General features: G+C 35.4%; 1 protein-coding gene across 2 annotated transcripts; it reads left to right on the top strand.

Moving 5' to 3' along the window:
* Positions 1 to 3,489: 3,489 nt before the first annotated feature.
* On the top strand, positions 3,490 to 13,586 carry LOC110797729 (casein kinase 1-like protein 2). 2 transcript variants are annotated; one of them, XM_022002844.2, is made up of 15 exons: positions 3,490 to 3,631; positions 3,750 to 3,845; positions 3,937 to 3,977; positions 8,558 to 8,627; positions 8,746 to 8,894; positions 8,979 to 9,074; positions 9,534 to 9,604; positions 10,690 to 10,751; positions 10,843 to 10,906; positions 10,983 to 11,067; positions 11,156 to 11,282; positions 11,435 to 11,517; positions 11,619 to 11,691; positions 11,888 to 12,036; positions 12,915 to 13,586. In XM_022002844.2, exons 2-15 carry the CDS (start codon positions 3,770 to 3,772, stop codon positions 13,206 to 13,208), a joined length of 1,440 nt encoding a protein of 479 aa, XP_021858536.1. In that variant the 5' UTR covers positions 3,490 to 3,631; positions 3,750 to 3,769; the 3' UTR covers positions 13,209 to 13,586. The 2 variants fall into 2 exon arrangements, with proteins under 2 accessions (XP_021858536.1, XP_021858535.1); XM_022002843.2 differs by having other exon boundaries at positions 3,510 to 3,845.
* Positions 13,587 to 23,587: the final 10,001 nt, after the last annotated feature.

Here is a 23,587-nt window from a genome sequence, read left to right as displayed (position 1 = left end):
ACTATCCCCTTTAATTATTAAAAAAAACATGAAAACTTAGCAGACTTTCATCTCCCCCGTTTTCCCTAATACCGCTTCATCTTCTCATTACTGATTCATACTCCATAATTTCTTTAATTCCTCCAATTTCATAAAGTTAAATTCAACGTTCCAACTTCCAAGCACGTATTAAATTGCCACATTAAACGTTGCATTCAACTTCTATTAGTTTGCAAATTAAATTCCTCATAAAAAGTTTAATACCTTCTTTAATAATTTCAGCAGTTACTCATTCTTCCATCAACCAATTATCAGGGTTTCTTCTTTATATTATCAATCGTCGATTCTCGATTTCTTACAAAAGTAATTTCTGCAATTTTGAGATTTTTATATTGGTTGAAGTTTAAGCAATTTTGGCGACTTCTGCAATAATAATTGGTTGAAGAATGGGAATTCCTACTACCACTTACTGTATTTTATAAGGTGAATAAATTCAAATGCATGTCTAATTGTGATATTATTTCGGCAACTTTGCTAATACATTGTGTCTTCATCTTTTCTTTTATGAATCTTATAGTGAATTCCTTTTTCCTTTTTTTCCTGGATAATTTACTCTCTGTGTTTTTTTACTTTTACTTTTTAAAAGTATTTAATTTGGGATATAGGTCCTTGGATGTGTTGGATTTGTGAAGTTCCCAGGAAAATATGACCTCATTTCTCTTCTTTGTTTATTGAGTTTGTAGAAATTGTATACTCTTGCTATTACATCTAATCAAGAAGGAAAATTTAAAAGTGTATATTGGTGCGATATCGGGAATGGTTGTCCCGTTAGCGACATTTTAAAAGACTTGAACTTAAAATAAAATATGAGGTGTATTGGTACCTATGCTCTAGAGTTTATGAGGTGCAAGATATAGAGATCTGGACACGAGTTAATTTCACCACAAGACCTCGCAAAGGAAGGCTTGGAATAATATTAAAGGGTTGTTTGATGGTGATGGCGATTGGCAAACAGGGGAGGATAATTTAGAGGATATTGTAACAAAATTTTATATGCAATTATTTACCTCTATTGTTCCATGATGATTTGCAGGAAGTGCTAAAGCATGTCACAAAAGTTATTTCCCCTGAAGTTAATGTTGAGCTTCAACGTACATTTTCAAAGGTGAGATATATTCGGCCCTATAAGTCTACAACTAAATGCACCTTTGCAATTTGTAAAGCACCCGATCCAAACGGTATGCACGCAATATTTTATCAACGTTTTGGCATATAGTAGAGCTGTTGGGGATGATGTTACGACTTATGTAGCAAATCCATTTACTGAGATACTTGCTGACATATTGTTGTTTTAAATCTGCATTCCTTTTGCCATTGAGCATTTCAAACTCAGAACAACTATTAAGTCTCTTCGGTATTGGTTTACTGCTGTTGGTTGGGCACTTGACTTGACATATTTTTTTACTTCCCAAACCTGATTATATAGTTGTTCAGGACAATAGTAATGACAACAAAAAATATAGGAGTGCGTAAATAATTTAGATTTTTTTTAAAAAATAATTAGGCATAAAAGTACCGAACCGTCACGTAATTACAAAGAAGCTTGATCAAGAAACTAAGTAAAAGAGGCTTATTATTTAGGTTCCTTTTATGGGATTGACCCTCCTTCACCACAAATTTTTTTAATAATTTAAGCTCCAAAGAAAAGATTTTTCCTCTATCTTCTGTAGTACAAATGTCAAATTGAGTGTAATGTTTCTTTTTTTTCTTATTCAAATAGGGATAAGGATACGAACGCCAATTGATACACAAAAATATCACGTATTTTGTTGTCATCAAAGAGAAAATGAACAAAATAAACCACAATGTGACTAGCCCGGCCCGTTCTATGACCGGGCTCAAAAGCTAGTTATTTGTGTTAATAGAATGGTGGTCATAGAGTAAATTAGATGTATTATTTAATTAGATGGTGGGGTTGATAAGTTACTAAAAATGACAAGTGTATCTCTTAAATAAATACGGCCAGAAAAGACAAGTATATCCCTTAAATAAATACGGAGGAAGTAGTATATAGTTGACTTCTTATCCTTAATTTTAACACAATTATATGAATAATATCATTAATATATTGTTTCTTAATACTTTATTATATTTACTATAAATATATATTTTTAAAATTTTAATATAAACGAGCTTGAACGAGCTTTTAAACGAAAAACGAACACGAACGAGCTTGGAAACGAACATGAACGAGTTGCTCGGGAGCCTAAGCGAGCCGAACACCAGGTTGTTCGAGCTGGTATCATTATTAAAACGAGCTTAAATTTTTTGTTCAAGCTCGTTTATTTACTAATGAACGAGTTTTGACCGAGCTTTGACCGAGCTTGTTCACGAGGGTATCGACTCATTGACATCCCTAATCTAATATACATATATAAAGGAGGCATATTTGCTGAATTATTAGAGCGCCACCTAGGATTACTAATGGTTTCGGCCAATGAAAAATAAGATTTCTAATTTATTTTTGAATTAAAAAAATCGAGTGCCACGTAGATAATTAATTAGGTGCCACGTAGATATTTAAATTAATTAATTAATTACTAATATATACAATTCCATCCAAAATCAAACGCCCTAATAATTAAAAAATAAATCTAAAATAAAATTCATCCAAAATCAAACACTAATCTAAAATAAAATTCAATCTAAAATCAAACATTAATCCAATATTAGAGCGCCACGTGGGAAATCTAATGGTTTCGGCCAATGAAAAATAAGACTTCAAAATTATTTTTGAATTAAAAAGTCGAATGCCACGTAAATATTTTTATTAAATAATTATTAATATTTCTTATATACAATTTCATCCAAAATCAAACACTATAATAATTAAAAAATAAATCTAAAATGAAATTCAATCCAAAATAAAAAAAAAAATCAATTTAATCTAATATATAAAATATAGCAGTTGATATATATATATAGGAGTTTTATTTTAACTTAAAAATTTAATAGAAACCGTGCATCGCACGGGCTAAAATCTAGTTTTATTTAAAAGATAGTCAAATAATACTTTTTGAATAATCGTGCATGCACGGGACATAATCTAATTACTAATTAAATCAGACCAGAAAAAATCAGATCAAATTAGACCAGAAAAAACTAAAAACACTCATAAAAAGTAATCGATCATACCAAATCAAAAATTAGATAAATTACACCAGATCAGGTGAATAGAACAACATCTCAATATATCCAAAGCTAACCCCACCCCTTCCTAATTCCTCCCTCCACCAAAACTTTCACGAATCATAACCCTAACCCAAACCGGCTACTTTTGTGTAAGACCGTCTTACCGAAAAGATTACTTTAACAGCTTAACTAATTGGTTCCATTGTTTAACTAATTGGTTCCATTGCATAACTAATTAGTTCCAATGCATAACTAATTATATTCCGTGGTTAACCGTATGACACTAAAGTGTTCTTTTGTGTAATAAAATCTTATGTAAACACTTAGCGAGTTAAGTAAGTAATACAACTATTATTACTTAACCATTTTTCTCTCTCACTCTTTGATTGATTGATTGATTGATTGTTCATCACATACTACTACTATGCTCATTTTCCATTCTATCATCATCAATTTTAGGGTTTGTCATCTCCCCAATTTCAATTCCCATTTTCGTTGAATTCAATTTCTTCCCCTTTTATATTCTCCTCCGTTTAATATTCTTCAACTTCCGTCCATATTCCCCCAATTTGAATTAGGGTTTGTTCGTTGAATTTTAATGGAGCCTCGTGTTGGTAACAAGTATCGTCTTGGTCGTAAGATCGGGAGCGGTTCTTTTGGAGAGATCTATCTTGGTTTGCTTTTTCTCAAACGAACTTTTTTTATAATTTTAATTATTCTAATTCGATTCTTATTTTTTGATAATCTTTTTTTGGTTGTTTTTAGGTACTAATATTCAGACTAATGAAGAAGTGGCAATTAAGCTTGTAAGTTTCTGATTATCTAGCTCGTTTTAAATAAATAAATTATATTTGTTTAATTGTTTTATCGCGTTTATCAAATTGTCACTGTTAAATTATTCTTCATTTGCAATTTGGATGGTTTGATTTATTAGCATATTTAATTGGAATTAAGATTCTGGGATTTGCGGGAAAAATGTTTTTAGTATGAATTGGGAATAGAAGCTTGTTTTTCAAAGATTGCGTTAGTTTCGGGGTGATGATTGATTTTGGAGTTAGAGTAGGTTACTTGTTTGCGATACTCGTGTTTGTAGTGGTGTTAATGGTAACTGTAGTGATGCTATTTTGAAAGTTGAAATTGAATTTATTTTGGGTTATGGGAGAAGGAATTATTTGATTTGTAGTCTTCTGGTAAATATCAGTAGCTTCTTTTTGGTATGAAGGAATTATTATTATGGTAATGATTTTTCGGGTGTGTCCTACTTCAATGCTTGAGGATAACTGGCATTTCTTTGCTTAGAAACATGACGATTTCAACCTTGTGGAACTACTTCCATGTTCTGGTGGCGAATGTTTGGTATTACCCTCTTTGTTTATCCAAGAGTTAGTTTGGATATGTTTTGTCCCCGTTGGATTCGTACGGGACTTCTCTTTTTGTTTTTGAGCTTTTGATTGTGACTTGATTTGTTTTGCTTATAGAGCTATATGTCATAGCACTTTTTTTTCCTAGTCTTTAACAGTGTATAGACCATAGTGTGAATTCCACTGTGAAATGAAGTGTAGGATACAAGGATTTTAGCCTTTCTTTTATTCTTTTTCGATATAAAGAGCAAGACATCTAATCAACAAACATCAATATTTGAAACTTTGGCCTCAGGGCTTTGGTTCATGAGCAAGTATATATGGAGGCGAGTTAAGGAAGAAGAAATATGTGAATGAACAGTATAAACAACCAAAAGGGATTACAAGTAGAAGTTTTCTTTAGTTTCTTTGGTTTATGTTTGGCAATCATCAAATTGGGTTTCAAAGAAGTGCTGACACATCTCATATGGCACACATATTATTGCCAGTTTAGAAATAGGATCCAATCTCAAAGCACCACAATATTAAATATAATAAGTAAATAAACAACTAAAGTGTCAAGAGCTTGTCTAGTAGTTTTTTTTTTTAACATACAAATACCATAGGCAAGCTGCCAAAAAGGAGTAGATGCGGTCTGTATGGAGGAAGAGTGAAAAGGGTCAACAAGATGATTTGGATAGAAATTAGGAGTATGATCCATGCTCAGTTATTTTTATAATGAGCTTATTCTTGTAGCTTTAGTGCCTTACTGTGCAGCATGTGAAAGAACAGAATCATTTAGTTGGAGATTTATTAAAAAGATAGAGAACAGGAAAAGCATTGATTAGAAAATAACATCTTTGTCTCCTTAATATTCGTATGAATACCATCACCACTCATGGACTAGTCTCTACACTTCCCAGTCGTTATCTTTGATCCCTTCCTGTGCATATTTCTCGCCACAATGACCCACCCATCAATAGGCATCAATTATGTTACTTTGAGGATCACATCCCATTGATTCATTGACAACGACCCTTTTGGTTTCATTCTCTTTCTTCAAGAACTGATGTCTCATATTTTTTAGGCTAAGAAAGATTCATTAAAAGTAAATGCAAATATACATCCTTAAGAGGAGCAGGAAATGGAAGATAAATGATTTTTTTCTTTAAAATTGTGATACATAGGATTCAGAAGAGTAATGCAAAGCTTCAGGAATATGTGATACCAAGGTCCTTTAGCGAGGGACTCCGTTGGCCAGAGCTCTTGTCAGGTAGCCATCTGTGATTGAAGTGAGAGGTGAGGGGGGGGGGGGGGGATTAAGATAAGTCATCCAATCTTGACCCGCTTTTTTGGAGATTTCTGGGCTCAAAACATATTTTTTAGGCTAAGAAAGATTCATTGAAAGTAAATGCAAATATACATCCTTAAGAGGAGCAGGAAATGGAAGATAAATGATTTTTTCTTTAAAATTGTGATACATAGAATTCAGAAGAGTAATGCAAAGCTTCAGGAATATGTGCTGCCAAGGTCCTTTAGCGAGGGACTCCGTTGGCCAGAGCTCTTGTGAGGTAGCCATCTGTAATTGAAGTGAGAGGTGAGGGGGGGGGGGGATTAAGATAAGTCATCCAATCTTGACCCGCTTTTTTGGAGATTTCTGGGCTCAAAACATACAATGGTATCTCATGCAAATTGAGAAACATTTTGTCAGATAGTGTTTCAGAGTTTTAAAGAGCCTGGATTCCTGGAATGTTTCAAAAGCCACCCAATGAGTTGTGGTGATTCATGTCCGTTCTTTGGCGCTTCAGCGTCTAATATGTTCTGGAACTGCCAAAACTCCTGCTGCTACGATCCTCCATGCATCATAGACACCTGATGTTGAGCTACTTGGATCACAAAGCATTTATGCATATGCAGGGAACAACTTCCTTACAAGTTTAGTTTGGTTATGAAATTATTTATGTGAAGAGAACAATTTGTTGGGTATTGTGGACATGGTTCGACACTTCAACATTTGCGTTGATGTAGATGGCCGTGTAATTATGTGAAGGTCCATGTGTGGGGAATGATGCTTCTTGTAAAGAGCGTCCTAAAGAAGATTCCCAACACGTCCAGGTGGTCATGCCACATCCCTACATCGAGAAGATGTCGAGATTTGGAGTGTGATACACGGCCGTGTGGTAAAGGGTAAATGGTTGTGTGGTCCTGCTTTCTCCCAAAATGCGGTTTTGCTGATTTGAATTAGGAAGTTAATTGTACCTTAATATAAATAGCATTTTGAGCCATCCAAGAACATAGTTCCAAGGTCAGTGAGGTTAGAGAACGGAGAATGCTAAGAGAGACTTTGTGTGTTTGAGTGGTAAACACGGTTTAGGCTTAGACTGAAAGATCTTATGAGCCTTGTAATCATCGTGTGTTCATTTGTTGGTTCTTTACTTCTTTGTTATAAGACTTATGGTACCTATCTGTTATTTCCGCTTTATTGTTTTGTTCATTGCACATTTTGTGAGCCCCTAATCTTAGAATAGTTTGCCAAGAGTTTAAGCTTGTAAAAAGGGTATTATTTGGTTGGATGCTTCTACACTATTGATTCTCTGCTCACCAGCAGATTTAGTAGTAGTTTGACTTGTTAGTTGATTGTTGGATGTAATGAACTAGGTTTGTTGAAGGTCACAATAGGTAGTGCAAGTAATATTGATGTTAGTATCCTTAGGAAGAAGACAAATTAGCCAATTATGTAGTTGGAGTAGAGATGCTATAAGTAAGGGCACACTAGGTTTGGAGGAGGCTTGTTGAGAATTTGGTAAGCTTAGGCTTTGGAGAAAGGTGACCTGAAGTCACTAAACCTTGGAGATTGGTGGCCTCAAGTCACAACTTTTTGTATCTCATTTTGTGTCATCCATCTATCAAGCAAATTATTACATTTTCTGTCATTAATTTTCTGTTTCTTTACATTGGCTGGTATGAGTAGATACATTTTCTTGAAATTGGATAGGCTATTTAATCATTTAAATGCTTTTCACATATGCCATAAGCATATAACTGATACAAGTGGCTACATTTTTTTGTAATATGATTAAATTGCTTAGAATATGTTCATAAATATTAGGCACGGGGTTCAGAGAGGGGTTGTATATGCTAGTCGTTATCTAAGTTGTGTTATGCTTTGGTACAAGGAATGAGTATGGGAACATATTTCGCTAACTAGTAGCATTAAAAGTGTACCATGTACCAAATCACAGTGGTTTGTTGATGGATTAGAAAATTAGGTAACACTGCTCTGTAGTATATGGTATTACGGTGTAACTGAAGTAAGTCGTTTTATGTTCCTCGATGTTTATATTCAGGACACTATGTGCATATGTTATAACAAGTATATTCCATCGTCTGTAGTTGGAATCTAGTGCTATGCTATGCCTCCTTCCTCGCTTGTAGGGTCTGGCTCACTAATATGACAATATGTTGGCCTTTTGGTTGAGGTTCCTATTTCGGAAATTGGTCAAATACTCAAATTTGTAAGCTTAAGGTGTAGATCCAGTCCTCTTAATTAGTTGAATTGTTGTAGGAGTGGACAGGGGGAAAGAAGCCAATTGTTGGTGAAAATAGAACTGGTATTGGTAGGATATAGGCTGTAGCGGTTAAAGAAGAAATGGAGATATTGGCCGGAGAGTGCGCCAGAGATAGTAGTGGCGGCCAGCAAAAGTTGTTGGGATGAATGAAGCATAGGTTGCTGTAGGATTTTAGGATGGAGCATTTGAACCTTATTCATTTGAAACAAGATAAAAATGGTAGCCAATGGGCTTAGGTAAGATTTGTTTTCCCCCTCTGTACCAAACAAAGTGAGTTAGCTTATTATCTATTTCCACGTGAACATGTCCCATCATTTATCCTGCCTTTTTTCTTTCCTTTTTGCTGTGTGGCTTGGTTGTGTTGTGTGTGAAGTCACTGAAGTGACGTGTGTGAAGTCACTGAAGTGATCTATTTGTGTTGTAAAGGTCCATGATCCTTCTTATTTTCACATCTAATTGGTGTTTTGTTGTTTCTAGGAAAATGTTAAGACAAAACATCCTCAATTGCTCTATGAGTCAAAGCTATACAGGATTCTGCAGGGGGGAAGTAATGGATTTACGACATTTTATTTGTGATATGATGAAATTTATATACGAAGTAGTTCCTTTTTACCTTAGTGTACTCTACTTTTATGATGTTTATTCCCTGTTTCTACCTTTTGCAGCTGGAGTTATGAATGTGAGATGGTTTGGTGTAGAGGGGGATTACAATGTTCTTGTTATGGATTTACTTGGGCCTAGTCTTGAAGATCTATTTAACTTCTGCAGCAGGAAATTTTCATTGAAGACCGTTCTCATGCTTGCAGATCAAATGGTATCTTTATCTGTCTAGAATTTGACTTGATTTGCAATCATTATATTCTATTGTTTTCATATTAATGTTGGTTCCATCATTCAGATTAATCGGATTGAGTTTGTTCACTCAAAATCCTTCTTGCATCGTGATATAAAGCCAGACAACTTCCTCATGGGCTTGGGCAGGCGAGCAAATCAGGTACCTGCTCCAAATTCTGCTTGTCTTTATTTGGAGATTTACTTGGCAAATTGATTTCAGCTTGCTTTTATTTTTGTCTTTCAATAAACTTCTCTCTTATGTGGATTCTTTTGGTTACCTTTTTAACTTTGATGCACATGTGAAAATTTATTAGGGTGGTGTAGGGGACTAGAGGGTTAGAAAAGCTGCATTATTTTGATATTTTTAAATATTAAATTGATACAGCACAGTGAAGTTTGTTTCAAGACATCCATAAAAGGTAAGCGTGAAATTATTTTTAGGATGGGGGAGCACTGGAGTATCTTATTTGGACAGGTGAAAACTGATTGTATGCACTTCCTAGATAAGCTATACTTCAAAAAGAAAATAACCCATACTTTATTTGAAAGGCTTTTGTGGAAAAGATAAATCTTTTTGGAAACACTCCTATTAATGAAATTTCTGTAAATGTGTTTCCAGGTCTACGTTATTGACTTCGGCTTAGCAAAGAAGTACAGAGATACAAGTACTCATCAGCATATTCCTTACAGGTCAGATGATATTTTTGGAGTTGAATGATGCTTCTGTTTAGTGTTTACTGATTCAATCGCTAGGAACCCCCAGAATCATTTTTGTAAAAGCAGCATTAGGCCATTGTTATATCTACTGCAACGCCCATCTTGTTGAGAACTTGAGATTGATGCTTTTAATTTATTACTATTAATTATGTTATCCTTATTAAGAGGTGCCTTGTTTCACCCTTCACTTCTCTGGTTTCTGAATCGACATCAATTATCAAATTAAGTGACGGGTCTTGAGTTTTGCCACTTTGGTCCATATTCCCAAAGAACTTACTCTTGTTCAATGAATCCCGAGATCTGCTTTTTTTTTATGCCGAGTTTTATCCCAATATGGGTGTTTCTCTTTTGTTGGAGGTTAGCTGATCTTTGTATCTGCTTTCATGTCCAGATGAGCATTGATTTTTTCCTTCCTCTTTTGATTGCTTTCTTTGTAATTCAATGGAATTACTAGAATGTTACTTACGTTCACTTGTCTGTCTTCTGATGTCATGTCACCGCTTCCTTGTACGCTGATCTTTTTAGTTGTTGACTCGGTGGATTATAACCTTCACATGGCGTCTCTTAATACTCTCCAGCAAAGGGAGGAAGTGGCCAAGATAAAGAGAGGGAGAGGGGGAGAGAGAAGATAGAAAGAAAGCGCAAAGAGAGAAAGTAAAGACTAGTAACTCTTACTCTCAATAAAAGCTCAATGAAATGAAACCATTAACCCTGTGCATGAGTCCCACCTGTTGTGGCCTTTGGCAGTTTGAGTTTTGACTATACAAAACTTATCATTGCACTTGCAGATGCTATTTTGGTCAGTCTTTGGATTAGAACTTTAGAAGTCTGTCTATTCTACCTGATGTTATATACACCCTCTTTCCCACTTTAAAGACAGCACCCCAGGACCAAAAATCAGTAGTGACAATACAACATACAATGAAATGCTATGGAATCTGAAATTGACTTCAAGTACCAGTTTGACAGATCATTTGGCAAGACTGCTACTCAGAAATTATAATGAGTAATTGAAAAAGGGGATCTTTTTGCTCATGTCATTTTTTTGGAAATTGCAGAGACAACAAAAACTTGACGGGAACTGCAAGATATGCGAGCATGAACACTCATCTAGGAATAGGTATTAAGTTATGGGCTGCTTTTGGGTGCATTGTGATTTTGTGTCTCTCCGGAATATATCACAAAATGTAACTTGATTTGGTGTTGTCTAGAACAAAGCAGGAGGGATGATTTAGAGTCTCTTGGATATGTGCTGATGTACTTCCTAAGAGGCAGGTAATTGTCGTTACCCGTTACTGCTGTTTATGTCAGATTCATCCAAAAACTCATGTTTCTGAGGACCGTCGTTCAGTCTTCCTTGGCAGGGACTAAAGGCTGGGACTAAGAAACAAAAGTATGAGAAAATTAGTGAGAAAAAGGTCTCCACATCGATTGAGGTATGATCATTCAGTTTCTGTGGATAGAAACATTATTTGTTATGTCCTAGTTTCTCATATTATTACTGGAACTATTACTTATTGCCAGGCCCTATGTCGTGGTTATCCGACCGAGTTCGCGTCATACTTCCATTACTGCCGCTCATTACGATTTGATGATAAACCAGACTATGCGTACCTGAAAAGAATATTTCGAGACCTTTTCATTCGTGAAGGTGTGTCACATTCTATATTTTATATGTTTTCAGAACCTCGTGTTAGTTTCTCTTGCCTACTCGTGTTCATCCTTCTACCAGAATTAATTTTCTATTGCGTCGTTGTCAATTCATCCTATTTTCTGTTTTTAAGAAGTGTGATTTCAATGTAGGTTTTCAATTTGATTACGTGTTTGACTGGACTATTCTAAAATATCAGCAATCACAGTTAGCAACTCCTCCTGCTCGTATTGCGGTAAGTGTTTGTCTGTACATAGCTATTTTCATTGTTGACTACTAGTCTGCTACTCTATTTGTTTATCTACGTGTTTCCTCATTTTTTAATATGCGTGCTAGGGTGCTGGTACTGGTGCTGGACCTAGTGCAGGAGTACCTGCTCCTCCAATTGCTAGTGCTGAAAGAAATTTAGGTCTGTAATTTTTTTTTTCTTGTTGCTTTGCTCTCGACGAATATTTTCCCAATTAGTTATGGGTTAGATAAATAAGAAAGAGGGACTTTGGGCTATATAAGTAGAGACATGGAATAGCTGAATATGGCCAGTATCCCATATTTTTATGATTTATTATATTGATAAATTATAAGAAAAATTAATTCAACTTTTTCAGGTGAAGAAGAAGGCCGGGCAGGTGGTTTATCAACTGGAGATAGTTCTCGACGGAGAATAATGTCGGGACCACTTATGAATTCTGGAAGTCTATTGAAGCAAAAGAGTCCACTTGCAACTGATCCAACAGTTAGTAGCAAAGATCCTATGGTATGTTCCGTGTGTTCTGGTTTGGATAGAATGTTCAATATATATTTAACACTATTGGGATGTATCTGATAAAAATACAGTGCAGTCAGTCTTGGTAAGCTGGCGTAAAGTTTAGGCAATAGACAACATGGGTGAATAACTGAAACAACAAATTGCTGGGGAAGGTGGGAGCAAATATTTGCTTTGAGTTTACAGTTAGCTATAATTCACACTGTCTTTTCTTTTGGTGTTTTAAAGCTGCTCCTGCATGCCTTTATCTTAAAATCCTCCGGGGCGTGGAAATTTGTGTGGGGGGGGGGGGGGGGGGGGGGGGTCAAAATAATCTCAGACCTAGTTGAAATCTTATCTCGCCACAGTATCAATCATCTTTTATCGTATCCTCTTCTTTTTCTAAAGTGACAGATGATTAATGCGTACGAAAATTGGCTCGAATATGAGACCATCAAGATGTAAGACAGAAGTCTTACCCATCTTAGCCAACTAGTTGATATTATCTTTACTCCACGTAAATGTATAACTTGGAAACATGAATGTGTACTACGAAGTACTATGATTTTTACTTTCAGTAGATACTGATGGCAAGACATTTTAATCTGATACCAAATATTTTTGAAGGAGAGAAAATAGTTCAAAATAACCATTGTTCATGCCAAAATCAAATATAGTATTGAAAGTAGAAACCCGTGGCTACACGCTTTGTTACCATTTAAATTATGCTCAAACCATTGTCATTGATTGCCTCAATCTTATGACTGACCTTCTACTCAACTCTCTGCGACTGAATTTTGATTTTGTAATTTAATTGTTTCCTTGTGGTATACTAGCATTCAAATTTTGATATCCTCTTGATTATTTTTTTTGTTGGCTTGTATTTTTAGTTGTCAAGCTCAAATCTGACGGGGCGGTCCAGTGGTTTGTTAAAGCGAGGTGCTATTCCCAGTAGCCGCGAAGCAGTTACAGGTGGGAATGACTCTGATCCTTCCCGTTCTCGTACAGCAGAGGCAAGCCCAGGAACAGTGCAGAGGTTTTCAAGTGGCCAAAGAAGTTCACCAGTTGAACCCTCAGATGCAAAGCAGCAGCAATCCTCTGGTAGGATTACCAGCATTAAAAACTATGAGTCCACACTCAAAGGCATAGAGAGTCTGCATTTTGATGATGAAAGAGTTCATTAAATAATATTAACTCTCACCTCACACCACATTTATGTAATGATGATAATAAAATTGATATAATTGTGTGATTACACTAGTGATGGATCCCTGTAGTTTTTGGAGTTTTAAGTGACTGAGCATTGCTGAAGGAAGTATTGCAGACTCGGAGTTGGAACCATTCACATCCAGAGTGGAAGCGAAGAGCAGTTAGCACTCTTATGCTGTGAAAGCGAGGTAACGTTTCTTATATACAGGCTCTTCTCTATTTGTGTGTACATCTGTGCCTATTTGCTGACAGATTCACTCGTACCCTTTCTGGGATTTGCCGGTGGTACATGATTGTAAAACTGTTACACTTTATTAATGTTTCATATTGCAGATTACATAATGGGGTTTACATATCATGTGTCTGGACATTTGTTCGGTTTTACTATTTGTCTTCTTTTTTTGACTGCTCTCTTCCATTTTCCACTCTTGGGGTTAGAATCTGCTCTCTTCTTTTTTGTTTGTTGGGGGGAGGTAGGTTGTGGATTTTGCAAGGGGCTGGAGCAATGTAGGCCTGGCTTTGGGGCGGTCCAACCGGGACCTACAGCGCTGGGGCCACAAATTTTTGGGGCCCAAAAGAAATTTTGCTAGTTGAACCTCGATAATGTTATATGTGATATATTTTCAGTTGCTTTATTAAAACAATAAATGCACTTGTCCTAGTTGGTAGGGAGGTATGTATTGGGATGTGACACCCGAGTTGGATTCCAGCCCCATGTAATTTTTCCTTTTTTTTTTTGGTACGATGAACAGAATCACTCATTTTTATCTCTATCAAACCTTTCAATTCATTTTCTTAAAACCAACCCACATAAAACATTACATCATAACATTAATTTGGCTCTATATTTTTTAATACACAAAACAATATTAATACTATAGTAATTATGCATTATACCTTAAATAATTGTCCTCTAAAATTTTATAGGGCCTAATATCGAATTTAGCACAGGGCCTTCAAATTGCCAGAGACGGCCCTGGAGCAATGATCTTGTGTTATCTTGTGGTTGGGTTTCTTAAAATCGGTGTTACATTTCTTACGGTCAGAACTGTAGAAGTTTGACTACTTTGGTTCATCACATGACTATTGTAGCTAAACATTCACATTATTGTGGTGTGCCCTGCCTCTGTTAAATGCAAGTATGCTCAAACATGTGAACTTTTTAATTGGGGTATGCCGCACCTCACTCGTTAGTCGTTAGAGCAAGATCAAGGGATATTGTCTTAAGACTTTCTTCAAGTGTCATGTCAGCATTCTATTAATATTAACACTCATTAGTCGTTACAAAGGGTATTGACTATTGACTATTGACTATTGAGTGATTTAAAGAGTCAAGGTTTTGATGTGTGTCTTGGTCAAAGGACTAATGGGATTTGGGAATGTGATAATTAGCAAAATGGGGGAGAGTTATAATGTTGGTTCCTTACAAGAAGGGACTCAGAGCAATGCGTAAATACTATGTGCTCTTGTAAATAATCCACTTTTAAGTGTTTTCTTGATTGCCAAATTTTAGTTACACAAATTCTTATTTACAAAGGGTGTACAATAAATATTGTACACTGAAGTAAAAGTTAACTCAAAATGTTTAAAAGTTAAACTTATATATGTAAAAGTTATCTATTTTTTTAGTGATAAATTTTTCATTTCAGTAAAATCATATTTCTCCAAAACCACTAATAATGTATAAAATTAATCATTTAATCATTTCTATCAATTGTTTGTTACTAATATAAAAGTTAATCAAAACTGGGTTAAAGTTACGAAAAAATGGGTAAAAGTTATCTTGGTGTACAATAAATTTATTGTACACCTTGTGCGCGCAAAACCTTTTGCCCAAATTCTTATTTATAATGGGTGTACAATAAATATTGTACACCGGAGTAAAAGTTGACTCAAAATGCTCAAAAGTTACATTTATATATGTAGAAGTTACTTATTTTTTAATGATAAATTTTTCATTTGAATAAAAATTATTTCTTAAAAATCACTAATAATGTATAAATTAATCATTTAACCCTTTAAAATGTTTATCTATCAACTTTTTAATTTTATAATATAAAAGTTATAGAAAAATAGGTTAAAGTTACAAAAAATTGCATAAAAGTTATCTTGGTGTACAATAAATTTATTGTACACCTTGTGCGCGCAAGACCTTTTGTTACAACTTTATACTTCAATGAGTTTTGTGCTGAGGATTGCTAAACGTCAAGTGGTTTGTGACCAATTGGACACAAGTCACCTTATTACAACCACTTTTAGTATCAACACAAAATATATCAGTACGATAAGGCAAATGACTCCTATTGTACTTTGTAGCAGTGTATTTGTATATCTAACACCGCACTAGTTTCAGTCTCAATACCAAATTGATGGGTATCAATAAGAGTCACTTGCGTCCATTTTGGACACAAGTCGCTTGAGAAGTTCCTCGTTTTGAGAATAGCCTTTGTCTGATTTTTGTTACATTTTTGAATTATTTACAATATATTTGAACGGTATTACAATTTAACATGAATTTGAAACTGCTAGTCTCCTATCATATGTCCGACGCTTACATTTAACTGTAACACATCTAAGACGTACTCAGGTGTGCACTTTAATATTGTCCCCTTACATGTGCAGATCATGTGAGGAGGACCACCAATGAACAAAAGAAATACATTCGAGTTACAGTGCACCTAATATTTTTTATCTAATTGAGTGAAGTGATATAGTTTAACAGCTGTCCAAAAAAAAAAATACTCCCTCCGTCCCGGAATACTCGACCCGTTTTGATCGGCACAAAGTTTAAGGGACTTGAATTGACTTATTTAATTTAATAGGTAGTAGTTGATAGTGGGGTATTATTTTAATGTAGTTAGTGGGAGGTGGGTTAAGAGGTGGGGTTGGGGGAGAGTAGGGGTTGAATTTTTAATTATTTTTTGTATGGAGTAGGGGTAGGTGGGTTAATAGGGGTGGAGTGAGAAATAATATAATATTGTTAGAGTATTTCCATTTTTAGAAACAGGTCAAGTATTAAGGGACGGTCCGATAAGGAAAACAGGTCAAGTATTCCGGAACGGAGGGAGTATAGTTTAACAGAGTGATGAGACATATAGTTTAACAGTCGTACGGTCGTTTACCAAAATTTTTAATAAGAACATTTAAGCTACTTTACAACATTGACAAATGAGTGATCTATATTGCATCACCCTTGTACGGGGTATGTAAGGAAGGTGTTCCTTGGCTTATATTTACTCCGATTTTTAATACTCGCAACGTTTGTGATTTCTACACTATTTACATATTATAATTTGACTATTGTTGGTGATTTATACATAAGATAAAATATAGTCATGTGGGATCTCGCTAGATTCGTCTAATGTGTAATTTCAAAATATTAACTTTTTATAATGTTTTCTTAAAGAGAATTAGAGATATTAATGATCAAAATTGTGCATTGACATACGTGAAAGTGACAAACATTGCGAGTAAAAATAAACGGAGGAAGTATGATGTTTACTCTATTTTACTAATTGCATCATTTTTCTTTTTTGAAAATTGCATATTAGTTGCACCTTATCCGAACACAATTTGTCCGAACTTGTTTTAATTAAATTACTCCTAAGTTTTTGTGAATGGAACTTATATTTTCTAAAATAAGTGAAAATATAATTTACTTAACCGCATCCGGCAATAAAGTTTAATTACTAACATAAAGTATACTATGTATGGACTATGGAGTAATGGAATTGAAAATAGTAGTGTTCCTACTTACCATAATTTTCATCGAGGTTAATCCAAACTAGATGGAAGTTCATAAAATGTCATAAAGAAATAATGTATGTTATGGTAAGTAACTACTAAAAGTAATTGCATCGAATAAGCATGTTCAGTTAAGGTGTGATTTATTTATCTGATTTTTTTTAATCTAAAATTTAATAACGTGTTTCACCTTATTAGCACTTATTTAGTCTTACACTTATCAACCCTCCTCTAAACTTTGTAGTTCTGAACAAATGGAAATAAGTTGAATAAAATTGACTAATTTTGAAAACAATTTATTAGTTTATTTTTTAAAAAAAAAATACATAAAGTAGCATTTTAGTGTTGAGGTGATAATGCTATATTGTTTGCATTTGCAATCTTTCTCTGTAGGAGGGGACATCCATGTTTGGAAGATTTTTTTAAGCAGTCTGCAAAAGTGGCAATGCATTATTTTGATCCAAATCTTATCAGTTACAACTCACTGGCAAATAATCATTTATACCAGATTGTAATCAATTTCTTGCTTTTGTTTTATTTATGCCTGTCCATACTCCACGCCGTTACGCATGCTAAACACCAAGCAACGCTTGACCTAGTGATAAAAACTTGGTTATGGTTATTCGATCAAATCTCCATTAGAGTTCTTTAAAGTTGAGGATTTTTCTTATAATTTTTCCTCACTTTCAATGAGTCTAACTTATAAAACTGACTGAATATATCTGTATAAGTTGAACTTCTACTGTAAAGAAGTATATGCAACCCGAACACGATAAGAGTCATGAGTTTGCAACAGGGGCGGAGTCAATATAGAAAGAATGGGGTTAATTGACCCCACTTAAATTGTGAAAAAGATTTTCTTCAAATTTTGTTATAAAATTAATTATTTGAGCTCACTAAAATCTGTAATTTCTATTTTGCACCCATTAAATATTTTTTTCTAGATCCGCCACTGGTTTGCAAGATGCATTGAACTTGGTAGTTTGAAATGCGATACTTGTTACGAAAATAGGTATAGTAATATAGTATGCTCAAATAGATTACTCATTATCGCAGTCTTTGGAGAATACTGAAATTAACATTGTACTTTCAATGGACTCCATATTAAACTATTTTGTCAACGTCGCCATATTGGTGTTCCAACAGTGAAACAATTTGTCAATGCCGCCAAATTAGGTCTATTGAGTGTTGAATGAGCATAGAATTCCCTTACAAATTGCGAAATTCAAAACTTTATTTTGTTCATCTTATTCTTATTGTTTATTAGAATTATTTTTATAAAAAAGGAAAATTAATTCATTAATAAAGAATCATACGATATCTACATGAGAAATATAAATCTAACAAGTACATGACAATTGAACCAATTAAAAAGAGGTTTCCTTCATTAAAACTACGGTCGATGAATGAATCTTGTATTGTAGAATACTAGAACGTCTCCCGTATATAAGGCTGGAATATGCAGCCTTTTCAGAGAGAGAGAGTCTAACGATTTGTTGTAGCCGCGAGGATGACTTCCACTTGATTCATCTGAATGTACTCGAAAAATTGATATCGGATGCGATTCCGCATAAAACTTTACCAACGAACCAATTCTACATAAATTCACTGAATGACAACCCAAATATACTAATACTACTAACTCCACGGTAGGGAGACTAACGAACAAGGACGAACTCCGCCCATATATATGGTGAAAATTTATTGAATTTAGGAGATAATAACTGAATTAAATAAAGGAAAAAGGGTCAGAAATAGTCTAATCTCTGAAGAAATTAGACTATTTTCGGCCTATGGCGGCCAAGAAAATAAACCCTAAAAAATAAGAGAGGGAGAGAGGATGGGAGAGCGGCGGTTAATCACCTATCCAGTTACATTTATTGCTTATTAGATTAGCATACTAGAATTCAGACCAGATCAGACCTAATCAGACATACTAGAAAAATCAAACCAAATCATACCTATTCAGACATATGTTACAGTCACCTTGAGTGTGACTGCTTTGATCAATATCTTTGATCAATTTCTTTCTGATCAAGTCAAGAAAGAACTAAGAAGAAGGAAAGAATAGAAGATAAGAAATAAGAAGAGAGAGAACCAGAGAGAGAGAGATAGGAATTAGGATTTTATTTTTGTTATTTGATAACTGATCACAATCAGCTAAACAGTACTTATACAATGCAATATCGAATTTATACAATACAATGCCATGTCATCAAGTTTGTTATAACAGCTAACAAACTCTTAACTAACTAACTGACTAAAGTCAACATTTTGCAACCATTGACTTAGTGTATTATCATTTGTGGCTTAACATTTCTTCCCCCTTTGAAAAATAACTTGTCCCAAGTTCAAGGTAGTTGAAAATCAGGAAACTGAAGCACAAATTCAGAAGCTATTTCCCATGTGCTTTCATGTACAGGTCGTCTATCCATTTCACCAAATATTGCAGCTGATCTTGTCCTTGCTTATTGACCACCCTACTGTCTAAAACAGCCAAAGGTTGACTTTTAGCTCGAAGATCTTGACCTTGGAACCAGTTGGGAATATGAGTTGCAATAGGCAAAGTACCATGGAAAACTTTCAATTGAGAAACATGAAAGACATTGTGAATTTTTGCATCACTTGGTAACTGAAGCTTGTAAGCCACTTTTCCCACCACTGCAATGATCTGAAATGGACCATAAAACTTGTGAGACAATTTCTGATTACCCCTGCGCTGGATTGAAGTTTGTCTGTAGGGTTGTAGCTTAAGCCACACCCAATCCCCAACTGAAAACACTCTGTCACTTCTGTGTTTGGCAGCTTGTAACTTCATCTTATCCTGTGCTCTTAAAAGATGAAACTTCAGTAGAGAAACCATAGATTCTCTCCTTTCCATGCTCCTGTCCACCTCCCAATTAGCAGAATCTCCTTGTAAATAAGGCAAGTGTAAGGGGGGTGGTTGTCCATACACAACTTCATAAGGTGTGAGTTGAGTGGCTGAGTGGAAATGGGTATTATACCACCATTCAGCCAATGGTAGCCAAGCATTCCAGTCTTTAGGACTGTCAGCACACATACATCTTAGATAGGTTTCCAAGCACCTATTGATCACCTCCGTTTGCCCATCTGTCTCTGGATGATAGGAAGATGAGAGCAAAAATGTAGTGCCATGTAAGCTAAACAAACCTTGTCAGAATTGGCTGAGGAAAATAGCATCTCTGTCACTCACAATAGTTCTTGGCCAACCATGCAATTTGAACACATGATCTAGGTAAGACTGAGCCACTTGAACTGCAGTAAAAGGGTGAGAAAGAGACATGAAATGGCTGTACTTGCTTAACCTGTCCACTACAACAAAGATAACTTCTTTGCCTCCTGATTTAGGCAATCCAGTGATAAAATCCATGGAAATGTCAACCCACACTGCCTCTGGAATAGGTAAAGGTTGAAGCAACCCTGGATATGCAGCAGTGTCATACTTTGCTGCTTGACAAACTTTACAAGATTTTACAAATTGCCTCACATCTTTTGTCAACCCTTTCCAGTAGAACAAGTTCTTAACCCTTCTCACTGTGAGATCTCTGCCAGAGTGTCCACTCTCAGGTTCTGAGTGCAACCAAATAATGATTCTAGATCTTAAGTTAGCATCAGGCCCAACTACCAGTTTGTGTTTTCTTCTTAATAACCCATCCACCAAGGTAAAATTATCCACTGCAAGTGCACCAGGTTGCTGCAGTTGTGTGAGTGTAGTTAGCAGGCTGGCATCCAATGAATAACTGGCCTTTATTAGTTCAGTTAAGTCAGAAGAAACCACTGAAATTGCCATACACAGAATAGAAGAACCTTGGACCCTAGATAATGCATCTGCAGCTACATTCTCTTTTCTACTTTTGTACTGAATTTCATAATCAAACCCCATTAACTTTGAAAGCCAGAACTGTTGGAAAGGAGTTGATACTTTCTGTTGTAAAATCCATTTCAAACTTTTTTGGTCTGTTTTAATTATGAAATGTGTGCTCATCAAGTATTGCTCCCACTTCTGAACTGCAAAAACAATTGCCAGCAGTTCCTTCTCATACACAGAGAGCTTTTGCCATTTGGAGCCCAATGTTCTGCTGATATAAGCCAAAGGGTGATATTCTTGCATCAAAACAACCCCAATACCCTTACATGAAGCATCTTTTTCCACAACAAAGACTTTAGAGAAGTTAGGGACTGCCAAAACTGGAGAAGAAATAAGAGCTTTTTTGAGAAGAACAAAAGCTTGTTGTGCTTGATCACTCCGCTGAAATGCCCCCTTTTTAAGCAACTCAGTCAAAGGCTTACATATAAGAGAATAATTCTGCACAAATTTTCTGTAATAACCTGTTAAGCCCAAAAAACTTCTTAACTCCTTAACATTTGATGGAACAGGCCAACTTTCCACTGCAGAAATTTTCTGTGGATCAGTTTCAACTCCCTTAGATGAAATATAATGTCCTAAATATTCCACCCTTTCCATGGCAAAACTGCATTTACTAGCTTTAGCAAACATCATATTGTGTCTCATGAGTTCAAACACCTGACCTAGGTGTTGCCAATGATCCTCTATAGTTTTGTTGTACACCAATATATCATCAAAGAACACCAATACACTCTTTCTCAAGAGTGGTTTAAACACACTGTACATCCATCCTTGAAAAGATGCTGGGGCATTTGTAAGGCCAAATGGCATAACCAGAAACTCAAAGTGACCAGCATGAGTTTTAAAAGCTGTTTTGTGTACATCATCATCATGCACCCTGAGTTGATGATAACCAGCTCTTAAGTCAAGCTTGCTAAACACAGTAGCACCTGCTAGTTCATCAATTAACTCATCAATAATAGGAATAGGGAATTTATTCTTAATGGTCTTGCTATTCAACTCCCTGTAATCCACACAAAGCCTCCATGTACCATCTTTTTTCCCAACCAGAACCACAGGAGATGCAAAAGGGCTAGCATTGTTCTGTATTATACCTCTGTCCAGCATTTCTTGCACCAATTGCTCAATAATATCCCTTTGTTTGAGTGGATACCTATATGGTCTAATATTCACTGGCCTTGCAATTGGTTCAAGTGGAATGGTATGGTCAAATACACCCCTATGAGGTGGTAACAACTCAGGATCAGCAAAGATATCTTTGTATCTGTCTTTCAATGACTGCAGCTCACTTGACACAGGTGTTAACAAGGAATTATCTAATTTCACTTCATTGAATGATATATCCCTAACCTGTAGCAAACACAATTGGACTGCATTCTCTATAAGTTTCTCTTTAGGTGGACCCTCAAGCAACCTGACTTTCTGTGGATGTACTCCTTTTAGAGTAAACTGATCACCTTCTTGATCAAACACCATTTTCAACTCTTTAAAATCCCAACATATTGGTCCAAGTGTAGCCAACCACTGGACACCTAAGACCATATCACAACCTCCTAAATCAATCAGCATGACATCAGTCACAAACAATTTTCCTTGCATCTCCCAACTAAACCCTTTACAAACATATTGACACTTGAGATGATTGCCATCAGCTACTGTAACATGCTGAGCTGGAATGCTCTCAATGGAACACCCCATTTTTCTAGCTAAATTCAAATCCAGAAAGTTGTGAGTACTTCCTGAATCCACTAAGATATGAAACACTCTAGACCCCTTCAATCCTTTTACTCTCATGGTTTGAAAGTTTTGGTTTCCTGACAGTGTATTCAGTGACAGAACTGGTTCATTCACATCCTCATCTTCATCTGTTTCAGCTTCTAGATCACTATTGCTATCTGCTTTATCCTCACTACTGCCAGCAATCTCCACAGTAAATAGCTGTGGTTCCTTGAATTGACATTTATGATTCCTATCATAATGTTGATCACAGTAGTAACAAAGGCCTTTTGCTATTTTCTCAGCCCTCACATCAGCAGGTACATGTCTAAAATTTCTGTTTGGTCTATTGTGAAACTTAGTGATGGGAAGTGGAATAGGTTTTGTAGATGGAGTGGGTAACAAGGCTGGTTTACTGGCATTCAAAGGGACAGCTTGTATGGCTTTGTAATTTTGTGAGTATGAATGTGTTTTGGCTGGTTTTTGGTTTAAAGCTAGATTCTGTTCTTCTTGTAATCTTGCAAACTCCACAGCCTCAGCTATAGTATTGGGTTTGAAAGCTTTCACAAAGGGTTTCACTACTGGATCAAGACCCCCAATAAAGCTATCTAATATGAACTCTTCAGGCAAATTATGATGGGTTTGTAGTACACCAGATTTCAAATCTTCAAACTCATCCAGATATGTCTCAATTGAATTAGTTTATGTCAACTTGTTAAACTTTTCTACAGAATTGGTACCCCTAGTATCTTTAAATCTAGCAGTCAAGTCAAGACAAAATTCATGTCATTCCACATGTCCTCTAGCAGACAAATAACTACTAACCCAACTCTCAGCCTTATCAGTCATGTTTAAATCAGCAATTTTACACAAGCTAAAGTACTTGCTACATTTCCTAATCCAGATTCTGCAATTAGTACCATCAAATTTAGGAAATGACAACTTTGGATTATACCCTAAAGATTTCTGTAATGAATTAGTTTCATGATTACCTCCACTCCTAGA

The sequence above is a fragment of the Spinacia oleracea genome, chromosome 2 (assembly GCF_020520425.1).
Source record: "Spinacia oleracea cultivar Varoflay chromosome 2, BTI_SOV_V1, whole genome shotgun sequence".
Taxonomy (NCBI): Eukaryota; Viridiplantae; Streptophyta; class Magnoliopsida; order Caryophyllales; family Amaranthaceae; genus Spinacia; species Spinacia oleracea.
Note: the sequence above shows the minus strand (reverse complement) of the source record. Positions and strands in the feature narration are given on the sequence as shown.